The sequence below is a fragment of the Panulirus ornatus genome, chromosome 50 (assembly GCF_036320965.1).
Source record: "Panulirus ornatus isolate Po-2019 chromosome 50, ASM3632096v1, whole genome shotgun sequence".
Lineage (NCBI taxonomy): Eukaryota > Metazoa > Arthropoda > Malacostraca > Decapoda > Palinuridae > Panulirus > Panulirus ornatus.
This window is the reverse complement of record NC_092273.1, coordinates 15729498-15750299: the sequence shown is the minus strand read 5'-3', so window position 1 is coordinate 15750299 and position 20802 is coordinate 15729498. Positions and strand designations below refer to the sequence as shown.

The 20802-nt window shown below is 40.8% G+C and overlaps 1 protein-coding gene across 7 annotated transcripts in view; it reads left to right on the top strand.

Annotated features, from left to right (window-relative positions):
- LOC139764642 (cyclin-dependent kinase inhibitor 3-like) overlaps positions 1-20802 on the top strand; it is a 1341657-nt gene that overhangs the window by 1297459 nt on the left and 23396 nt on the right. For all 7 annotated transcript variants that reach the window (XM_071691493.1, XM_071691495.1, XM_071691499.1 and 4 more), the window contains 2 exons: positions 2949-3022; positions 14095-14195. In XM_071691493.1, the coding sequence (XP_071547594.1) occupies positions 2949-3022; positions 14095-14195 (175 nt within the window). The remainder of the gene's footprint in view (positions 1-2948; positions 3023-14094; positions 14196-20802) is intronic.

The following is a 20802-nucleotide window of genomic DNA, read 5'->3' as shown; positions in this document are numbered from 1 at the left end:
AAATAGCAGATTTTAGTATTGAGCCCAGTAAATCTGGTCATGTTTTACTTTCAACATGCTATCATATTAACAAAAGATTCTAAAATTGTTTTTGATTACTTAGGGTTTGTTGTGGAGATTGAATGAAGACCAGGAAGTGCAGTATTTTTTTTTTTTCTTTTTTTGATTCATCAGCTTTCAATGCATTAATAGTTGTGAGGGTTTATGAAGAGCCGGGAAAGCATTGGGTTGATTAACATTAAACTTGTTGATACTTTTCTGAAAATCACTAAGCCTGTGAAATGCCACCTGTATACCACATCTCCCCAGTTAATTCTTATCCTTTGTATGCCTTACACCATCCAGCATGTTAAGCCCCGAGCACTGAAAACCTATTTAATACACTTTTTCCTTCCTTGTCCACTTTGGTCTCTTTTTCTCCTTTTTCCCTCCACTTCTGACTTATATACTGTTCATCAACCTCTCTTTTCTCATTCTCTCCATATATTCAAACAGTTTCAGCACACCCACTTGGCTTGCCCAATCATATTCTTATTACATCTCTCTCTTACCCTGTCATTTTTTACTTGATCAGCTCTTCACACCACATATTGTCCTTAAACATTTAATTTCCAACACATTCACCCTCTTCCATACTTTCTCATTTAGAGCCCAAGCCTCATATCCATGTGACATTGTTGGGCCTGCTGTTCCTTTAAACATGCCCATCCTTGTCCTTACAGAGAGTGACCTCTCTTATAAGATATTCTTTCACTGTGCTCAGGACTTTCATCCACCCTATGACTCACTTCATCCCCCATTTTCTTGAAAACATTACTACCTCCAAGTTGTCTTCATTCAAACTCACACCCCACTTAACTTTGCACTGCTAAACCAAATTACCTTGATTTTGTCCACTGTACTCTCAAATTTCTTCTTTCACACACACTCCCAAACTCAGAAACTAGCTTCTTCAGTTCCTCACTCAAAACTGCCACCAGCACCATGTCATCTGTAAACATCAACCGACTCGCCTCCCAAGCCCCCTGATCCTTGACAGGCTGCAGATCTACCCCTTCCTCCAAGACCCTTGCATTAACCTCTCTCACCTCCCCATGCATTAATAGGTCAAACAACCATGATGACATTACACACCGTTGCCATAGGTCCACCTTCACCTTGAACCATTCACCCTCTTCTATACCTATTCACACACACACACACCTAACTCTTTTGATAAAAACTCCTCTCTGCTTCTGATAGCTTGTCTCATACATCGTATATTTATAACACTTAGCACAAAGCATCTCTATCAACCCCATCCTGTGCTTTCTCAGGATCCATAAATGCCTTATAAATCCTGCTGTTTTCTTGGTATTTCACACAAATTCTTCAAAGTACATCCTCTGTCACTCCTTAAATTACATTGTTCCTCCTCAATCTGATGCTCTGTACATACTATCACCCTGTGAGTCACCACAATCCCATACAACTTACCAAGTACACTTAACAAACTTATACTCTGTAATTTGAACATTCATCTTTGTCTCCCTTTATATAATGGCATTTTTCAGTCATTCCACCACTCCTCAGGCACCTACTATGATCCATACATACATTGTAAATCCTAACCAACTATTTACAGAGTCACCCAATTTCATAAGAAATTTGACTGTAGTATCATCCACTCAAGATGCCTTGTCACAATTTATCTTATGCAAGGCTTTTACTACCTTATCTCTCTTCACCAAACCATTTGCCAAGATGCACATCACATCTCTCCCTGATCCAAATGCCCCACATCTGCCACCTTATTTTGAAACATATTTAAGTCATTCAGAATACTCACTCCCTGTTTTCACTTCATACAGCTGTTACCACTTTTTCATTTATTCTCCCTATTGTCTCAAATCATTAACCTTCATGCAAAACATTTTCTTATTCTCCCTAAAGTTTGCTGATACTTGCTCACCTCAACTTTTATTTGCCTTCTTAGTCAGCCCCTGCACCTTCCTCTTGACCTGCTTCTTGCTATTGTACATCTCTCTATTACTTGCATTCTTTTATTCAAATCTTACCCATACATCTCTCTTTTCTCTTTCCATAGCAACTTAACTTTGTTATCCCAGCACGCATCACTGTTTCCCACATTTCCACCTCCCACTTGCCACACACGTGTAAGTGGTACTTCACTAGATACTCCCCATTCACCACCCTTTTTCTTTCCTTATCATTTTTTAAGCTTCTACAAACCTTCACCACCGGCTTCAACAGGCAGTGATCAGACAAATCACCAGCTTCCCCTCTCAATACAGTCATATCCAAGAATCCTTCCATTGCACACTTAACATTCATCATAATTTAAATAATCCAATATTGCCAGTTTTCATCACCCCTGCTCATCCTTGTATACTTATGTAAGTCTCTCTTTTTAGACCAGTTATTCCTAATTATCATTCCTTTTCAACACTTACCCTATGTGCTTTAATTAAAAGTTTGTTGATATGGCTCATAAGTGAATATTAAGTAAAACTTTGCTCTTATGTCCTAAGCAACTTATATTGAGCATTATAGTTTTCAATGCCTTTATTGTCATTTATCAGTCGGTCATGATGTGCAAATATTCTACTTGTTACCCAAAGTAAATAACATAAGTATTAATTATGTTTGATGCCCAGTCCTTCTGGGATCTCCCATCAAGGGATGGCCATGGTAAAAGAATCTCCACTTATCCCAGTCCTTACATACCTCCCTTGCTGCTTGCACAACTCCATGCATTCTTCCCCCATTTCTTTTCTTCCAGTGCTCTTGCACTCTATTACCCCATGTCCATAAGATGCTAATTCATAATCACCTCTCAAACAATTGCCTGTATTGTGTTCTTATTTAGGTGGCAGCATTGGTGTCATTCAGTGAAAAGAACAAGATTATGTAAAACTGTTTAATCTGCATTTGATTAATATTTCCAGGAAAAAATGTTCGACTCATCAGATTCAGATGATGAATCAAGCCAAGCATCAGTTCAAGCACTTAAGATAGATTGGTAAGTAAAATACATTTATATTTGATAAATGATAGTTACAGGCAAACCCTACAAATCCAGCACCCTTGGGACTTGACAGTAGCTAGTTTTTGGAAACCTAAGCCAATTGCCTATTTCCATGTATAGTCTGTCATTCCATAACATCATATGTTTTTGTTTTTGCTCATTACATTATGTTTCTTATTTCTTTTTTTATGGTGGCTGAGATGGCGCAGGCAATTCTATGCCTATTTATTGTATTAGTTACTTTCAGCCTTTTTCACTGAAGCACCTGAAGAATTTATCACATGTTGTAGAACCCTTCTCCCATTCTTACCCCACTTTGTGCACCCCAGTTACATATTATATTCCCAAGACTTTTTATGATATATATCGTTGTAGGCATTTTTAGAATTATTTATCTGGAGTACAGGACTATATTGATATATCGTTGTAGGCATTTTTAGAATTATTTATCTGGAGTACGGGACTATATTGTAGCACCCTTATCCCATATTTGCCTCAGTATGTGGGATCTGTATTCCATATTATATCCCATAGACTTTTTATGATTTACATCATTGTAGGCATTTCAAAATTATCTATTTGAAGTATAGGACTATTTTTATGTAGTATCAAAACAAACTACTGTCAGATATGTGCCATAATGTAAAAGAAAACCATTATGTCACTGTATTATGATTTATGAGTGGATATTTTTGTGATCAAAACTACTAATACACTCACTCAGCTGCTCCCAAAACACTTGCCTCATGATCTTTCTTCTCATGCCCAGGTGCATATGCACCAATAATCACCCATCTCTCGCCATCCAATTTCAGCTTTACCCATATCAATCTAGTTTACTTTCTTGCACTCTATCACATACTCTTACTACTCCTATTTCAGGAGTAGTGCTACTCCTTCCCTTACACTTGTCCTCTCACTAACCCCTGACTTTACTCCCAAGACATTCCCAAACCACTCTTCCCCTTTACCAATGAGCTTCGTTTCACTCAGAGCCAAAACATCCATGTTTTTTCCTCAAACATACTACCTATCTCTCCTTTTTTCTCATCTTGGTTACATCCACACTCATTTAGACACCCCAATCAGAGCCTTCGAGGAGGATGAGCACTCCCCGCGTGACTCCTTCTTCTGTTTCCCCTTTTAAAAAGTTAAAATACAAGGAGAGGAGGGTTTCTAGCCCCCTGCTCCCATCCCCTTTAGTCGTCTTCTACGACACGTGAGGAATGCATGGGAAGTATTCTTTCTCTCCTATCTCTAGGGATATAACGAGACCGGATTATAGTGATGGATTTTTGAATGCAAAGGTGAATAATGTGGCAGTTAAGGGAATAATTGTTGTACATGGGGTGTTCAGTGTTGTAAATGGAAATGGTGAAGAGCTTGTAGATTTATGTGCTGAAAAAGGACTGGTGATTGGGAATACCTGGTTTAAAAAGAGAGATATACATAAGTATACCAATGTAAGTAGGAAAGATGGCCAGAGAGCATTATTGGATTATGTGTTAATTGACAGGCACACAAAAGGGAGACTTTTAGATGTTAATGTGCTGAGAGGTGCAACTGGAGGGATGTCTAATCATTATCTTGTGGAGAAGGTGAAGATTTGTAGAGGTTTTCAGAAAAGAAGAGAGAATGTTGGGGTGAAGAGAGTGGTGAGAGTAAGTGAGTTTGGGGGAGACATGTGTGAGGAAGTACCAGGAGAGACTGAGTACAGAATGGAAAAAGGTGAGAACAAAAGACATAAGGGGGGTTGTGGGGGAGGAATGGGATGTATTTAGGGAATCAGTGATGGCTTGCGCAAAAGATACTTGTGGCATGAGAAGCGTGGGAGATGGGCAGATTAGAAAGGGTAGTGAGTGGTGGGATGAAGAAGTAAGATTAGTAGTGAAAGAGAAGAGAGAGGCATTTGGACGATTTTTACAGGGAAATAATGCAAATGACTGGGAGATGTATAGAAGAAAGAGGCAGGAGGTCAAGAGAAAGGTGAATGAGGTGAAAAAGAAGGCAAATGAGAGTTGGAGTGAGAGAGTATCATTAAGTTTTAGGGAGAATAAAACAATGTTTTGGAAGGAGGTAAATAAAGTGCGTAAGACAAGGGAACAAATGAGAGCATCAGTGAAGGGGGCTAATGGGGAGGTGATAGTAAGTAGTGGTGATGTGGGAAGGAGATGGAGTGAGTATTTTGAAGGTTTGTTGAATGTGTTTGATGATAGAGTGGCAGATATAGGGTGTTTTGGTGTGCAAAATGAGAGGGTTAGGGAGAATGATTTGGTAAACAGAGAGGAGGTAGTAAAAGCTTTGTGGAAGATGAAAGCCGGTAAGGCAGCAGGTTTGGATGGTATTGCAGTGGAATTTATTAAAAAAGGGGGTGACTGTATTGTTGACTGGTTGGTAAGGTTATTTAATGTATGTATGACTCATGGTGAGGTGCCTAAGGATTGGTGGAATGCTTGCATAGTGCCTTTGTACAAAGGCAAAAGGGATAGAAGTGAGTGCTCAAATTACAGAGGTATCATTTTGTTGAGTATTCCTGGTAGATTATATGGGAGGGTATTGATTGAGAGGGTGAAGGCATGTACAGAGCATCAGATTGGGGAAGAGCAGTGTGGTTTCAGAAGTGGTAGAGGATGTGTGGATCAGGTGTTTGCTTTGGAGAATGTATGTGAGAAATACTTAGAAAAGCAAATGGATTTGTACGTAGCATTTATGGATCTGGAGAAGGCATATGATAGAGTTGATAGAGATGCTCTATGGAAGGTATTAAGAGTATATGGTGTGGGAGGCAAGTTGTTAGAAGCAGTGAAAAGTTTTTATCGAGAATGTAAGGCATGTGTGCGTGTAGGAAGAGAGGAAAATGATTGGTTCTCAGTGAATGTAGTTTTGCGACAGGGGTGTGTGATGTCTCCATGGTTGTTTAATTTGTTTATGGATGGGGGTTGTTAGGGAGGTGAATGCAAGAGTTTTAGAGAGAGGGGCAAGTATGCAGTCTGTTGTGAATGAGAGAGCTTGGGAAGTGAGTCAGTTGTTGTTTGCTGATGATACAGTGCTGGTGGCTGATTCGGATGAGAAACTGCAGAAGCTGGTGACTGAGTTTGGTAAAGTGTGTGAAAGAAGAAAGCTTAGAGTAAATATGAATAAGACCAAGGTTATTAGGTACAGTAGGGTTGAGGGACAAGTCAGATGGGAGGTAAGTTTGAATGGAGAAAAACTGGAAGAAGTGAAGTGTTATAGATATCTGGGAGTGGATTTGGCAGCGGATGGAACCGTGGAAGCGGAAGTAGATCATAGGGTGGGGGAGGGGGCGAAAGTTCTAGGAGTGTTGAAGAATGTGTGGAAGTCGAGAACATTATCTCAGAAAGCAAAAATGGGTATGTTTGAAGGAATAGTGGTTCCAACAATGTTATATGGTTGTGAGGCGTGGGCTATAGAGTTGTGCGGAGGAAGGTGGATGTGCTGGAAATGAGATGTTTGAGGACAATATGTGGTGTGAGGTGGTTTGATGGAGTAAGTAATGAAAGGGTAAGAGAGATGTGTGGTAATAAAAAGAGTGTGGTTGAGAGAACAAAAGAGGGTGTTTTGAAATGGTTTGGTCACATGGAGAGAATGAGTGAGGAAAGATTGACAAAGAGGATATATGTGTCAGAGGTGGAGGGAACGAGGAGAAGTGGGAGACCAAATTGGAGGTGGGAAGATGGAGTGAAAAAGATTTTGAGTGATCGAGGCCTGAACATGCAGGAGGGTGAAAGGCGTGCAAGGAATAGAGTCAAATGGAACGATATGGTATACCTGGGTTGACATGCTGTCATTGGATTGAACCAGGGCGTGTGAAGTGTCTGGGGTAAACCATGGAAAGTTCTGTGGGGCCTGGATGTGGAAAGGGAGCTGTGGTTTCAGTGCATTATACATGACAGCTAGAGACTGAGTGTGAACGAATGTGGCCTTTGTTGTCTTTCCTTAGTGCTACCTCGCGCACGTTTGGGGGGAGGGGGATGTTATTTCATGTGTGGCAAAGTGGCGATGGGAATGAATAAAGGCAGACAGTATGAACTATGTACATGTGTATATATGTATATGTCTCCATGTGTATATATATGTATACGTTGAGATGTATAGGTATGTATATTTGTGTGTGTGGACGTGTATGTATATACATGTGTATGTGGGTAGGTTGGGCCATTCTTTCGTCTGTTTCCTTGCGCTTCCCCGCTAACGCGGGAGACAGCAACAAAGTGAAATAAATAAATAAATAAAGGTGTCTAAATGTGTGTGGATGTAACCAAGATGTGAAAAAAGGAGAGATAGGTAGTATGTTTGAGGAAAGGAACCTGGATGTTTTGGCTCTGAGTGAAATGAAGCTCAAGGGTGAAGGGGAAGAGTGGTTTGGGAATGTCTTGGGAGTAAAGTTAGGGGTTAGTGAGAGGACAAGAGCAAGGGAAGGAGTAGCAGTACTCCTGAAACAGGAGTTGTGGGAGTATGTGATAAAATGTAAGAAAGTAAATTCTCGATTAATATGGGTAAAACTGAAAGTTGACGGAGAGAGACGGGTGATTATTGGTGCATATGCACCTGGGCATGAGAAGAAAGATCATGAGAGGCAAGTGTTTTGGGAGCAGCTGAATGAGTGTGTTAGTGGTTTTGATGCACGAGACCGGATTATAGTGATGGATTTTGAATGCAAAGGTGAATAATGTGGCAGTTAAGGGAATAATTGTTGTACATGGGGTGTTCAGTGTTGTAAATGGAAATGGTGAAGAGCTTGTAGATTTATGTGCTGAAAAAGGACTGGTGATTGGGAATACCTGGTTTAAAAAGAGAGATATACATAAGTATACCAATGTAAGTAGGAAAGATGGCCAGAGAGCATTATTGGATTATGTGTTAATTGACAGGCACACAAAAGGGAGACTTTTAGATGTTAATGTGCTGAGAGGTGCAACTGGAGGGATGTCTAATCATTATCTTGTGGAGAAGGTGAAGATTTGTAGAGGTTTTCAGAAAAGAAGAGAGAATGTTGGGGTGAAGAGAGTGGTGAGAGTAAGTGAGTTTGGGGGAGACATGTGTGAGGAAGTACCAGGAGAGACTGAGTACAGAATGGAAAAAGGTGAGAACAAAAGACATAAGGGGGGTTGTGGTGGAGGAATGGGATGTATTTAGGGAATCAGTGATGGCTTGCGCAAAAGATGCTTGTGGCATGAGAAGCGTGGGAGATGGGCAGATTAGAAAGGGTAGTGAGTGGTGGGATGAAGAAGTAAGATTAGTAGTGAAAGAGAAGAGAGAGGCATTTGGACGATTTTTACAGGGAAATAATGCAAATGACTGGGAGATGTATAGAAGAAAGAGGCAGGAGGTCAAGAGAAAGGTGAATGAGGTGAAAAAGAAGGCAAATGAGAGTTGGAGTGAGAGAGTATCATTAAGTTTTAGGGAGAATAAAACAATGTTTTGGAAGGAGGTAAATAAAGTGCGTAAGACAAGGGAACACATGAGAGCATCAGTGAAGGGGGCTAATGGGGAGGTGATAGTAAGTAGTGGTGATGTGGGAAGGAGATGGAGTGAGTATTTTGAAGGTTTGTTGAATGTGTTTGATGATAGAGTGGCAGATATAGGGTGTTTTGGTGTGCAAAATGAGAGGGTTAGGGAGAATGATTTGGTAAACAGAGAGGAGGTAGTAAAAGCTTTGTGGAAGATGAAAGCCGGTAAGGCAGCAGGTTTGGATGGTATTGCAGTGGAATTTATTAAAAAAGGGTGACTGTATTGTTGACTGGTTGGTAAGGTTATTTAATGTATGTATGACTCATGGTGAGGTGCCTAAGGATTGGTGGAATGCTTGCATAGTGCCTTTGTACAAAGGCAAAAGGGATAGAAGTGAGTGCTCAAATTACAGAGGTATCATTTTGTTGAGTATTCCTGGTAGATTATATGGGAGGGTATTGATTGAGAGGGTGAAGGCATGTACAGAGCATCAGATTGGGGAAGAGCAGTGTGGTTTCAGAAGTGGTAGAGGATGTGTGGATCAGGTGTTTGCTTTGGAGAATGTATGTGAGAAATACTTAGAAAAGCAAATGGATTTGTACGTAGCATTTATGGATCTGGAGAAGGCATATGATAGAGTTGATAGAGATGCTCTATGGAAGGTATTAAGAGTATATGGTGTGGGAGGCAAGTTGTTAGAAGCAGTGAAAAGTTTTTATCGAGAATGTAAGGCATGTGTGCGTGTAGGAAGAGAGGAAAATGATTGGTTCTCAGTGAATGTAGTTTTGCGACAGGGGTGTGTGATGTCTCCATGGTTGTTTAATTTGTTTATGGATGGGGTTGTTAGGGAGGTGAATGCAAGAGTTTTAGAGAGAGGGGCAAGTATGCAGTCTGTTGTGAATGAGAGAGCTTGGGAAGTGAGTCAGTTGTTGTTTGCTGATGATACAGTGCTGGTGGCTGATTCGGATGAGAAACTGCAGAAGCTGGTGACTGAGTTTGGTAAAGTGTGTGAAAGAAGAAAGCTTAGAGTAAATATGAATAAGAGCAAGGTTATTAGGTACAGTAGGGTTGAGGGACAAGTCAGATGGGAGGTAAGTTTGAATGGAGAAAAACTGGAAGAAGTGAAGTGTTTTAGATATCTGGGAGTGGATTTGGCAGCAGATGGAACCGTGGAAGCGGAAGTAGATCATAGGGTGGGGGAGGGGGCGAAAGTTCTGGGAGTGTTGAAGAATGTGTGGAAGTCGAGAACATTATCTCAGAAAGCAAAAATGGGTATGTTTGAAGGAATAGTGGTTCCAACAATGTTATATGGTTGTGAGGCGTGGGCTATAGAGTTGTGCGGAGGAAGATGGATGTGCTGGAAATGAGATGTTAGAGGACAATATGTGGTGTGAGGTGGTTTGATGGAGTAAGTAATGAAAGGGTAAGAGAGATGTGTGGTAATAAAAAGAGTGTGGTTGAGAGAACAAAAGAGGGTGTTTTGAAATGGTTTGGTCACATGGAGAGAATGAGTGAGGAAAGATTGACAAAGAGGATATATGTGTCAGAGGTGGAGGGAACGAGGAGAAGTGGGAGACCAAATTGGAGGTGGGAAGATGGAGTGAAAAAGATTTTGAGTGATCGAGGCCTGAACATGCAGGAGGGTGAAAGGCGTGCAAGGAATAGAGTCAAATGGAACGATATGGTATACCTGGGTTGACATGCTGTCATTGGATTGAACCAGGGCGTGTGAAGTGTCTGGGGTAAACCATGGAAAGTTCTGTGGGGCCTGGATGTGGAAAGGGAGCTGTGGTTTCAGTGCATTATACATGACAGCTAGAGACTGAGTGTGAACGAATGTGGCCTTTGTTGTCTTTCCTTAGTGCTACCTCGCGCACGTTTGGGGGGAGGGGGATGTTATTTCATGTGTGGCAAAGTGGCGATGGGAATGAATAAAGGCAGACAGTATGAACTATGTACATGTGTATATATGTATATGTCTCCATGTGTATATATATGTATACGTTGAGATGTATAGGTATGTATATTTGTGTGTGTGGACGTGTATGTATATACATGTGTATGTGGGTAGGTTGGGCCATTCTTTCGTCTGTTTCCTTGCGCTTCCCCGCTAACGCGGGAGACAGCAACAAAGTGAAATAAATAAATAAATAAAGGTGTCTAAATGTGTGTGGATGTAACCAAGATGTGAAAAAAGGAGAGATAGGTAGTATGTTTGAGGAAAGGAACCTGGATGTTTTGGCTCTGAGTGAAATGAAGCTCAAGGGTGAAGGGGAAGAGTGGTTTGGGAATGTCTTGGGAGTAAAGTTAGGGGTTAGTGAGAGGACAAGAGCAAGGGAAGGAGTAGCAGTACTCCTGAAACAGGAGTTGTGGGAGTATGTGATAAAATGTAAGAAAGTAAATTCTCGATTAATATGGGTAAAACTGAAAGTTGACGGAGAGAGACGGGTGATTATTGGTGCATATGCACCTGGGCATGAGAAGAAAGATCATGAGAGGCAAGTGTTTTGGGAGCAGCTGAATGAGTGTGTTAGTGGTTTTGATGCACGAGACCGGGTTATAGTGATGGGTGATTTGAATGCAAAGGTGAGTAATGTGGCAGTTGAGGGAATAATTGGTATACATGGGGTGTTCCGTGTTGTAAATGGAAATGGTGAAGAGCTTGTAGATTTATGTGCTGAAAAAGGACTGGTGATTGGGAATACCTGGTTTAAAAAGCGAGATATACATAAGTATACGTATGTAAGTAGGAGAGATGGCCAGAGAGCGTTATTGGATTACGTGTTAATTGACAGGCGCGTGAAAGAGAGACTTTTGGATGTTTATGTGCTGAGAGGTGCAACTGGAGGGATGTCTGATCATTATCTTGTGGAGGCTAAGGTGAAGATTTGTATGGGTTTTCAGAAAAGAAGAGTGAATGTTGGGGTGAAGAGGGTGGTGAGAGTAAGTGAGCTTGGGAAGGAGACTTGTGTGAGGAAGAACCAGGAGAGACTGAGTACAGAATGGAAAAAGGTGAGAACAATGGAAGTAAGGGGAGTGGTGGAGGAATGGGATGTATTTAGGGAATCAGTGATGGATTGCGCAAAAGATGCTTGTGGCATGAGAAGAGTGGGAGGTGGGTTGATTAGAAAGGGTAGTGAGTGGTGGGATGAAGAAGTAAGATTATTAGTGAAAGAGAAGAGAGAGGCATTTGGACGATTTTTGCAGGGAAAAAATGCAATTGAGTGGGAGATGTATAAAAGAAAGAGACAGGAGGTCAAGAGAAAGGTGCAAGAGGTGAAAAAGAGGGCAAATGAGAGTTGGGGTGAGAGAGTATCATTAAATTTTAGGGAGAATAAAAAGATGTTCTGGAAGGAGGTAAATAAAGTGCGTAAGACAAGGGAGCAAATGGGAACTTCAGTGAAGGGCGCAGATGGGGAGGTGATAACAAGTAGTGGTGATTTGAGAAGGAGATGGAGTGAGTACTTTGAAGGTTTGTTGAATGTGTTTGATGATAGAGTGGCAGATATAGGGTGTTTTGGTCGAGGTGATGTGCAAAGTGAGAGGGTTAGGGAAAATGATTTGGTAAACAGAGAAGAGGTAGTAAAAGCTTTGCGGAAAATGAAAGCCGGCAAGGCAGCAGGTTTGGATGGTATTGCAGTGGAATTTATTAAAAAAAGGGGGTGATTGTATTGTTGACTGGTTGGTAAGGTTATTTAATGTATGTATGACTCATGGTGAGGTGCCTGAGGATTGGCAGAATGCATGCATAGTGCCATTGTATAAAGGCAAAGGGGTTAAGAGTGAGTGCTCAAATTACAGAGGTATAAGTTTGTTGAGTATTCCTGGTAAATTATATGGGAGGGTATTGATTGAGAGGGTGAAGCCATGTACAGAGCATCAGACTGGGGAAGAGCAGTGTGGTTTCAGAAGTGGTAGAGGATGAGTGGATCAGGTGTTTGCTTTGAAGAATGTATGTGAGAAATACTTAGAAAAGCAAATGGATTTGTATGTAGCATTTATGGATCTGGAGAAGGCATATGATAGAGTTGATAGGGATGCTCTGTGGAAGGTATTAAGAATATATGGTGTGGGAGGCAAGTTGTTAGAAGCAGTGAAAAGTTTTTATCGAGGATGTAAGGCATGTGTACGTGTAGGAAGAGAGGAAAGTGATTGGTTCTCAGTGAATGTAGGTTTGCGGCAGGGGTGTGTGAAGTCTCCATGGTTGTTTAATTTGTTTATGGATGGGGTTGTTAGGGAGGTGAATGCAAGAGTTTTGGAAAGAGGGGCAAGTATGAAGTCTGTTGGGGATGAGAGAGCTTGGGAAGTGAGTCAGTTGTTGTTCGCTGATGATACAGCGCTGGTGGCTGATTCATGTGAGAAACTGCAGAAGCTGGTGACTGAGTTTGGTAAAGTGTGTGAAAGAAGAAAGTTAAGAGTAAATGTGAATAAGAGCAAGGTGATGAGGTACAGTAGGGTTGAGGGTCAAGTCACTTGGGAGGTAAGTTTGAATGGAGAAAAACTGGAGGAAGTAAAGTGTTTTAGATATCTGGGAGTGGATCTGGCAGCGGATGAAACCATGGAAGCGGAAGTGAATCATAGGGTGGGGGAGGGGGCGAAAATCCTGGGAGCCTTGAAGAATGTGTGGAAGTCGAGAACATTATCTCGGAAAGCAAAAATGGGTATGTTTGAAGGAATAGTGCTTCCAACAATGTTGTATGGTTGCGAGGCGTGGGCTATGGATAGAGTTGTGGGCAGGAGGATGGATGTGCTGGATATGAGATGTTTGAGGGCAATGTGTGGTGTGAGGTGGTTTGATCGAGTAAGTAATGTAAGGGTAAGAGAGATGTGTGGAAATAAAAAGAGCGTGGTTGAGAGAGCAGAAGAGGGTGTTTTGAAATGGTTTGGGCACATGGAGAGAATGAGTGAGGAAAGATTGACCAAGAGGATATATGTGTCAGAGGTGGAGGGAACGAGGAGAAGTGGGAGACCAAATTGGAGGTGGAAAGATGGAGTGAAAAAGATTTTGTGTGATCGGGGCCTGAACATGCAGGAGGGTGAAAGAAGGGCAAGGAATAGTGTGAATTGGATCGATGTGGTATACCGGGGTTGATGTGCTGTCAGTGGATTGAATCAGGACATGTGAAGCGTCTGGGGTAAACCATGGAAAGTTGTGTAGGGCCTGGATGTGGAAAGGGAGCTGTGGTTTCGGGCATTATTGCGTGGCAGCTAGAGACTGAGTGTGAACGAATGGGGCTTTTGTTGTCTTTTCCTAGTGCTACCTCGCACACATGAGGGGGGAGGGGGAAGGTATTCCATGTGTGGCGAGGTGGCGATGGGAGTGAATAGGGGCAGACAGTGTGAATTGTGTGCATGGGTATATATGTATGTGTCTCTGTATGTATATATATGTGTACATTGAGATGTATAGGTATGTATATTTGCGTGTGTGGACATGTGTGTGTATACATTGTGTACAGGGGTGGGTTGGGCCATTTCTTTCGTCTGTTTCCTTGCGCTACCTTGCAAACGTGGGAGACAGCGACAAAGCAAAATAAATAAATAAATAAAATATATATACTTTTTTTTGACATAAGTATCTTACATTTTTTCAGGTTGGATATGTCATTTATGGGCTGCCCACAGAGTGTTGCTCTTAGTGGTTTACCAGGCTGCCGCTTCAGAAATATCCATCAGAACTTGAATATGGACTTGAGTAAGTTACATGAATTATGGTTACACTTATAGGCCAAAGTTATTTGAACTTGTTAAATGTTCACAAAGTTTTAATGAAATGAGCATATTTCAATGCCGTTTGATAACTTTTTTGCATTCTCATTGGTAAAGAGTGAATTATTTACCAGTCATTAGTGTTCAAGTGGTTACCTCTAACTTATTTCAAACCATATACATCTTCCCATGATTTAAGGACATCCTTTTTACTAATACACTTCTGTAATATTATCCACTTGCCTTTTCAGTCACTTTCAAAGGTATTACCCTTGCTTGTCATACTTTATATCCATTATTCTTTTTTCATAGTGATAGTAAATCATGCTTGGATATTTTTGTGTAACATTATAAACATTTTTAGAATAACTGGTTCAGTTTGGCTTTAGGGACACAAAAACCAGGCTGTTTTTATTGTTCAGCTGATATTTTTCTTGGCTCATGAATGCTAGATATTTTTGAAAACTCACTGTTTATCATTAATTTGGAGTTTGTAATGTATATTCCTTGTGAATGCATCCATAAGCACAAAACTTAACCCTTTCATTGCACTGTCTATCCGTCTGTCTCTGTCTCTGATGCCTGTTCTCTCTGAGAACTCCCTCATTAGAGTGGCCAAGGCAAAAAAGTCTCCATGACTAGTGAAATCCAGTGTCACTTCGTGGCCTTTAGTGCCTTATCCTTAACAGGCCCTGGCAGAGGTTAAATTTAGCACACTGTTTCCAGAGGCTCCTACCTAATGTTCCTACAGACTACTACCTAATATGTGTACCAAGTGTTCCAACATACTTCTTCTATCCAATGCTCCTACTTAATGTTCCTGCCTAATGTTTTTGCTTATTGCTCATGCTTAATGTTCCTATGTGCTACTTCTTTCTGCTGCTCTTACTGTTTTGCCAAAAGGTAGGCTAGTACATAGCAGATACTGCAGGAATATCACAAAGAATGAGTTGTATGAGTTAAGTGTTTTCAAATGTTTTGTGACAAGGAGAGATTGTATGTTTGTGGACAGAATGCCAGCAGTCCACTTGTGGGTAAGGCAAAAAGGAAAGACAGCTACCTAGGTCAGGGGAGTGCATCTTGACAACCACTGAAGTGCTGGCTTACTATGCAGCTGTCACTAACCCTCCTGATACCCATGCAGTTAGAACTGGTTATATACATTTCTGTTCAGTGGATGCCTACTAGTTATTACTAACTGCTTTCCTCCTGAAATGTCATTTGTCCCTTGTGCAAGAATATTGAAGTTCTGAAAATTTTTAACCCTTCTGGAATATCTTTTTATAAATTTTTGAAGGAAATATCAGAAAAAGTAGTGTACTTTCCTTTATATTAATGTAGAAGGGTATGGGAAGGTGTACTGTGTGCCCTGAATGGTGGCATTCATTATCTGTATTTATGTAAGTATATGATGATTATGGGAGGAGAGTCCACTATCCCTGGGGATGGGGAGAAAGAATACTTTCCGTGTATTCCCTGCATGTCGTAGAAGGCAACTAAAAGGGGAAGGAGCTAGGGGCTGGAATTCCCCCCATTTTTTACTTTTCCATAAAGAGGAATAGAGAAGGGGCCAAGTGAGGATATTCCCTCCAAGGTTCAGTCCTCTGTTCTTAATGCTACCTCGCAAATGCGGGAAATGGCAAATGTGTATAAAAGAAAAAAATTATTTTAGTTTTTTCAAGGTGTGATATTCTGCATACACCTGAGCACTTCATATACTTTATGGTTTTTGTACCAGGCATGATTTCATGTATCCCTTCTATATCAATTACTTTTTTTTACATAAACATGTTTTAAATTTTATATGCATTATTACATTTTTTTCACTGGATATTCCAGTCATTGACAAAAGCTCACATAAGTGCCAGGCCTTAATTGAAATATCAATAGGTTAATGAAGAGGAAAAAGAAGATACAAAGAAAAGCATTTACAAGTTTTTTAGGAAGTGAAAAACCTGTGTTTTAAAAACTTCCAGGTCATAGCTGTTCTGGAAGACATGAAAGGTGTAAAGAAAGAAAGAGTAATTGGAATAGCCCACTCTTCAGTTGCCAGTGGCCACACTGTAATCATATGATGCAACAACTAGCCTAGTCTTGCTTGGTCTAGTTAATGATGTGGACATACAAACAGCCAACTCTCAAGAGAAAAACAGAGACAAAACATTATATACATAACATGTCGAAAGATAACATAATTATCATTAATTTTTTTTTTTCTTTTCTTTTTGTCGCTGTCTCCCGCGTTTGCGAGGTAGCGCAAGGAAACAGACGAAAGAAATGGCCCAACCCACCCCCATACACATGTATATACATACGTCCACACACGCAAATATACATACCTACACAGCTTTCCATGGTTTACCCCAGACGCTTCACATGCTTCACATGCCCTGATTCAATCCACTGACAGCACGTCAACCCTGGTATACCACATCGATCCAATTCACTCTATTCCTTGCCCTCCTTTCACCCACCTGCATGTTCAGGCCCCGATCACACAAAATCTTTTTTACTCCATCTTTCCACCTCCAATTTGGTCTCCCACTTCTCCTCGTTCCCTCCACCTCCGACACATATATCCTCTTGGTCAATCTTTCCTCACTCATTCTCTCCATGTGCCCAAACCATTTCAAAACACCCTCTTCTGCTCTCTCAACCACGCTCTTTTTATTTCCACACATCTCTCTTACCCTTACATTACTTACTCGATCAAACCACCTCACACCACACATTGTCCTCAAACATCTCATTTCCAGCACATCCATCCTCCTGCGCACAACTCTATCCATAGCCCACGCCTCGCAACCATACAACATTGTTGGAAGCACTATTCCTTCAAACATACCCATTTTTGCTTTCCGAGATAATGTTCTCGACTTCCACACATTCTTCAAGGCTCCCAGGATTTTCGCCCCCTCCCCCACCCTATGATCCACTTCCACTTCCATGGTTCCATCCACTGCCAGATCCACTCCCAGATATCTAAAACACTTTACTTCCTCCAGTTTTTCTCCATTCAAACTTACCTCCCAATTGACTTGACCCTCAACCCTACTGTACCTAATTACCTTGCTCTTATTCACATTTACTCTTTAACTTTCTTCTTTCACACACTTTACCAAACTCAGTCACCAGCTTCTGCAGTTTCTCACATGAATCAGCCACCAGCGCTGTATCATCACCGAACAACAACTGACTCACTTCCCAAACTCTCTCATCCCCAACAGACTTCCTACTTGCCCCTCTTTCCAAAACTTTTGCATTCACCTCCCTAACAACCCCATCCATAAACAAATTAAACAACCATGGAGACATCACACACCCCTGCCGCAAACCTACATTCACTGAGAACCAATCACTTTCCTCTCTTTATACACGTACACATGCCTTACATCCTCGATAAAAACTTTTCACTGCTTCTAACAACTTGCCTCCCACACCATATATTCTTAATACCTTCCCCAGAGCATTTCTATCAACTCTATCATGTGCCTTCTCCAGATCCATAAATGCTACATACAAATCCATTTGCTTTTCTAAGTATTTCTCACATACATTCTTCAAAGCAAACACCTGATCCACACATCCTCTACCACTTCTGAAACCACACTGCTCTTCCCCAATCTGATGCTCTGTACATGCCTTCACCCTCTCAATCAATACCCTCCCATATGATTTACCAGGAATACTCAACAAACTTATACCTCTGTAATTTGAGCACTCACTCTTATCCCCTTTGCCTTTGTACAATGGCACTATGCACGCATTCTGCCAATCCTCAGGCACCTCACCATGAGTCATACATACATTAAATAACCTTACCAACCAGTCAATAATACAGTCACCCCCTTTTTTAATAAATTCCACTGCAATACCATCCAAACCTGCTGCCTTGTTGGCTTTCATCTTCCGCAAAACTTTTACTACCTCTTCTCTGTTTACCAAATCATTTTCCCTAACCCTCTCACTGTGCACACCACCTCACCCAAAACACCCTATATCTGCCACTCTATCATCAAACACATTCAACAAACCTTCAAAATACTCACTCCATCTCCTTCTTTCATCACCACTACTTGTTATCACCTCCACATTTGCGCCCTTCACTGAAGTTCCCATTTGCTCCCTTGTCTTACGCACTTTATTTACCTCCTTCCAGAACATCTTTTTATTCTCCCTAAAATTTAATGATACTCTCTCACCCCAACTCTCATTTGCCCTCTTTTTCACCTCTTGCACCTTTCTCTTGACCTCCTGTCTCTTTCTTTTATACATCTCCCACTCAATTGCATTTTTTCCCTGCAAAAATCGTCCAAATGCCTCTCTCTTCTCTTTCACTAATAATCTTACTTCTTCATCCCACCACTCACTACCCTTTCTAATCAACCCACCTCCCACTCTTCTCATGCCACAAGCATCTTTTGCGCAATCCATCACTGATTCCCTAAATACATCCCATTCCTCCCCCACTCCCCTTACTTCCATTGTTCTCACCTTTTTCCATTCTGTACTCAGTCTCTCCTGGTACTTCCTCACACAAGTCTCCTTCCCAAGCTCACTTACTCTCACCACCCTCTTCACCCCAACATTCACTCTTCTTTTCTGAAAACCCATACAAATCTTCACCTTAGCCTCCACAAGATAATGATCAGACATCCCTCCAGTTGCACCTCTCAGCACATTAACATCCAAAAGTCTCTCTTTCGCGCGCCTGTCAATTAACATGTAATCCAATAACGCTCTCTGGCCATCTCTCCTACTTACATACGTATACTTATGTATATCTCGCTTTTTAAACCAGGTATTCCCAATCACCAGTCCTTTTTCAGCACATAAATCTACAAGCTCTTCACCATTTCCATTTACAACACTGAACACCCCATGTATACCAATTATTCCCTCAACTGCCACATTACTCACCTTTGCATTCAAATCACCCATCACTATAACCTGGTCTCGTGCATCAAAACCACTAACACACTCATTCAGCTGCTCCCAAAACACTTGCCTCTCATGATCTTTCTTCTCATGCCCAGGTGCATATGCACCAATAATCACCCATCTCTCTCCATCAACTTTCAGTTTTACCCATATTAATCGATAATTTACTTTCTTACATTCAATCACATACTCCCACAACTCCTGTTTCAGGAGTAGTGCTACTCCTTCCCTTGCTCTTGTCCCCTCACTAACCCCTGACTTTACTCCCAAGACATTCCCAAACCACTCTTCCCCTTTACCCTTGAGCTTCGTTTCACTCAGAGCCAAAACATCCAGGTTCCTTTCCTCAAACATACTACCTATCTCTCCTTTTTTCACATCTTAGTTACATCCACACACATTTAGACACCCCAGTCTGAGCCTTCGAGGAGGATGAGCACTCCCCGCATGACTCCTTCTGTTTCCCATGTGTCGTAGAAGGCGACTAGAGGGGACGGGAGCTGGGGGCCAGAAATCCTCCCCTCCTTGTATTTTTTAACTTTCTAAAATTATCATTAATTATATAACAAAAAATTCAGAAGAAACTACTACTTTTACTGAATCAGATCTCTCTTTATAATGATGCAGTTACATCCTTAACAATTTGTGAGTGATTGTAATGGATTATATTATTTCTGGCTGTGCTTTTAAGTTTTAAGTGACTTCTGGGGATAAGATGCAGGATTATACATCATTTGGGAATTTGGATGAGAGTTTGAAAGTTTAGGGCTACAAATCCACAAATGTGGTTGGTTGCACCATACCATGTCCAGCCATAAATTTGGCTTAGCACAATGAGAGGGTTACACCTGTTGGGTACAGATGGTTACTTATAAGATATATGTAATTCATCTACATGTATTATACCTCTGATCTTAAGGTTGTTTGGGCCAACATTGTATTACAGTATCCTAAGTGATTGATACGAAATACTGTTTTTATAATAAATGTAAAAGGATTTGTTGATTATGAATGTGGTTGTTGTCATGATATTTACAATGATTTTATTTGACTTGAAATATAAAAGCACACATCATTGTCCTGAAAGCTTATGTTCTAGCTGGGAGCAGAATTCTTCTGAATTCTGAACTGGAAAAATTACTTTTCATGCTTTATAGAAGTAGGTCAATAATTCCTGAACAAATTTTGTAAAAATATCACAAAATGCTTGTCAGAATCATGACAGTAGACATGAACCACAGGGATTAGCTGAATCCAGAACATCTGCATATTTATCACATTCATTGTAGGAGTATATGAGTAGATTAATCCAGGAGCTGAACATCTTGTAGATGATCTGGAATAGCATTTGTCCAATTACAAGGACATCAGTAGCCATGCTGCAAGGCTGCTTTGTATTTACTTACTACTTTGCTACAATCACATGATGCATAGTCACACTTCACTTCTTTAATGATTGAATTTTCATAAATAGAAATTATTTTGCAGCATTAGTATAGGAATATCATATAGATGTCATAAATCAAAATTAGATTCTTTATGACTAAGTATCTTGTTTCTTAAACTCCATTCCTATATACATAGGTAGATTCAAGTGAAACAACACTTCATATCACTCATACTGCTCATCCCATCTTCCAGTATGCTATAAT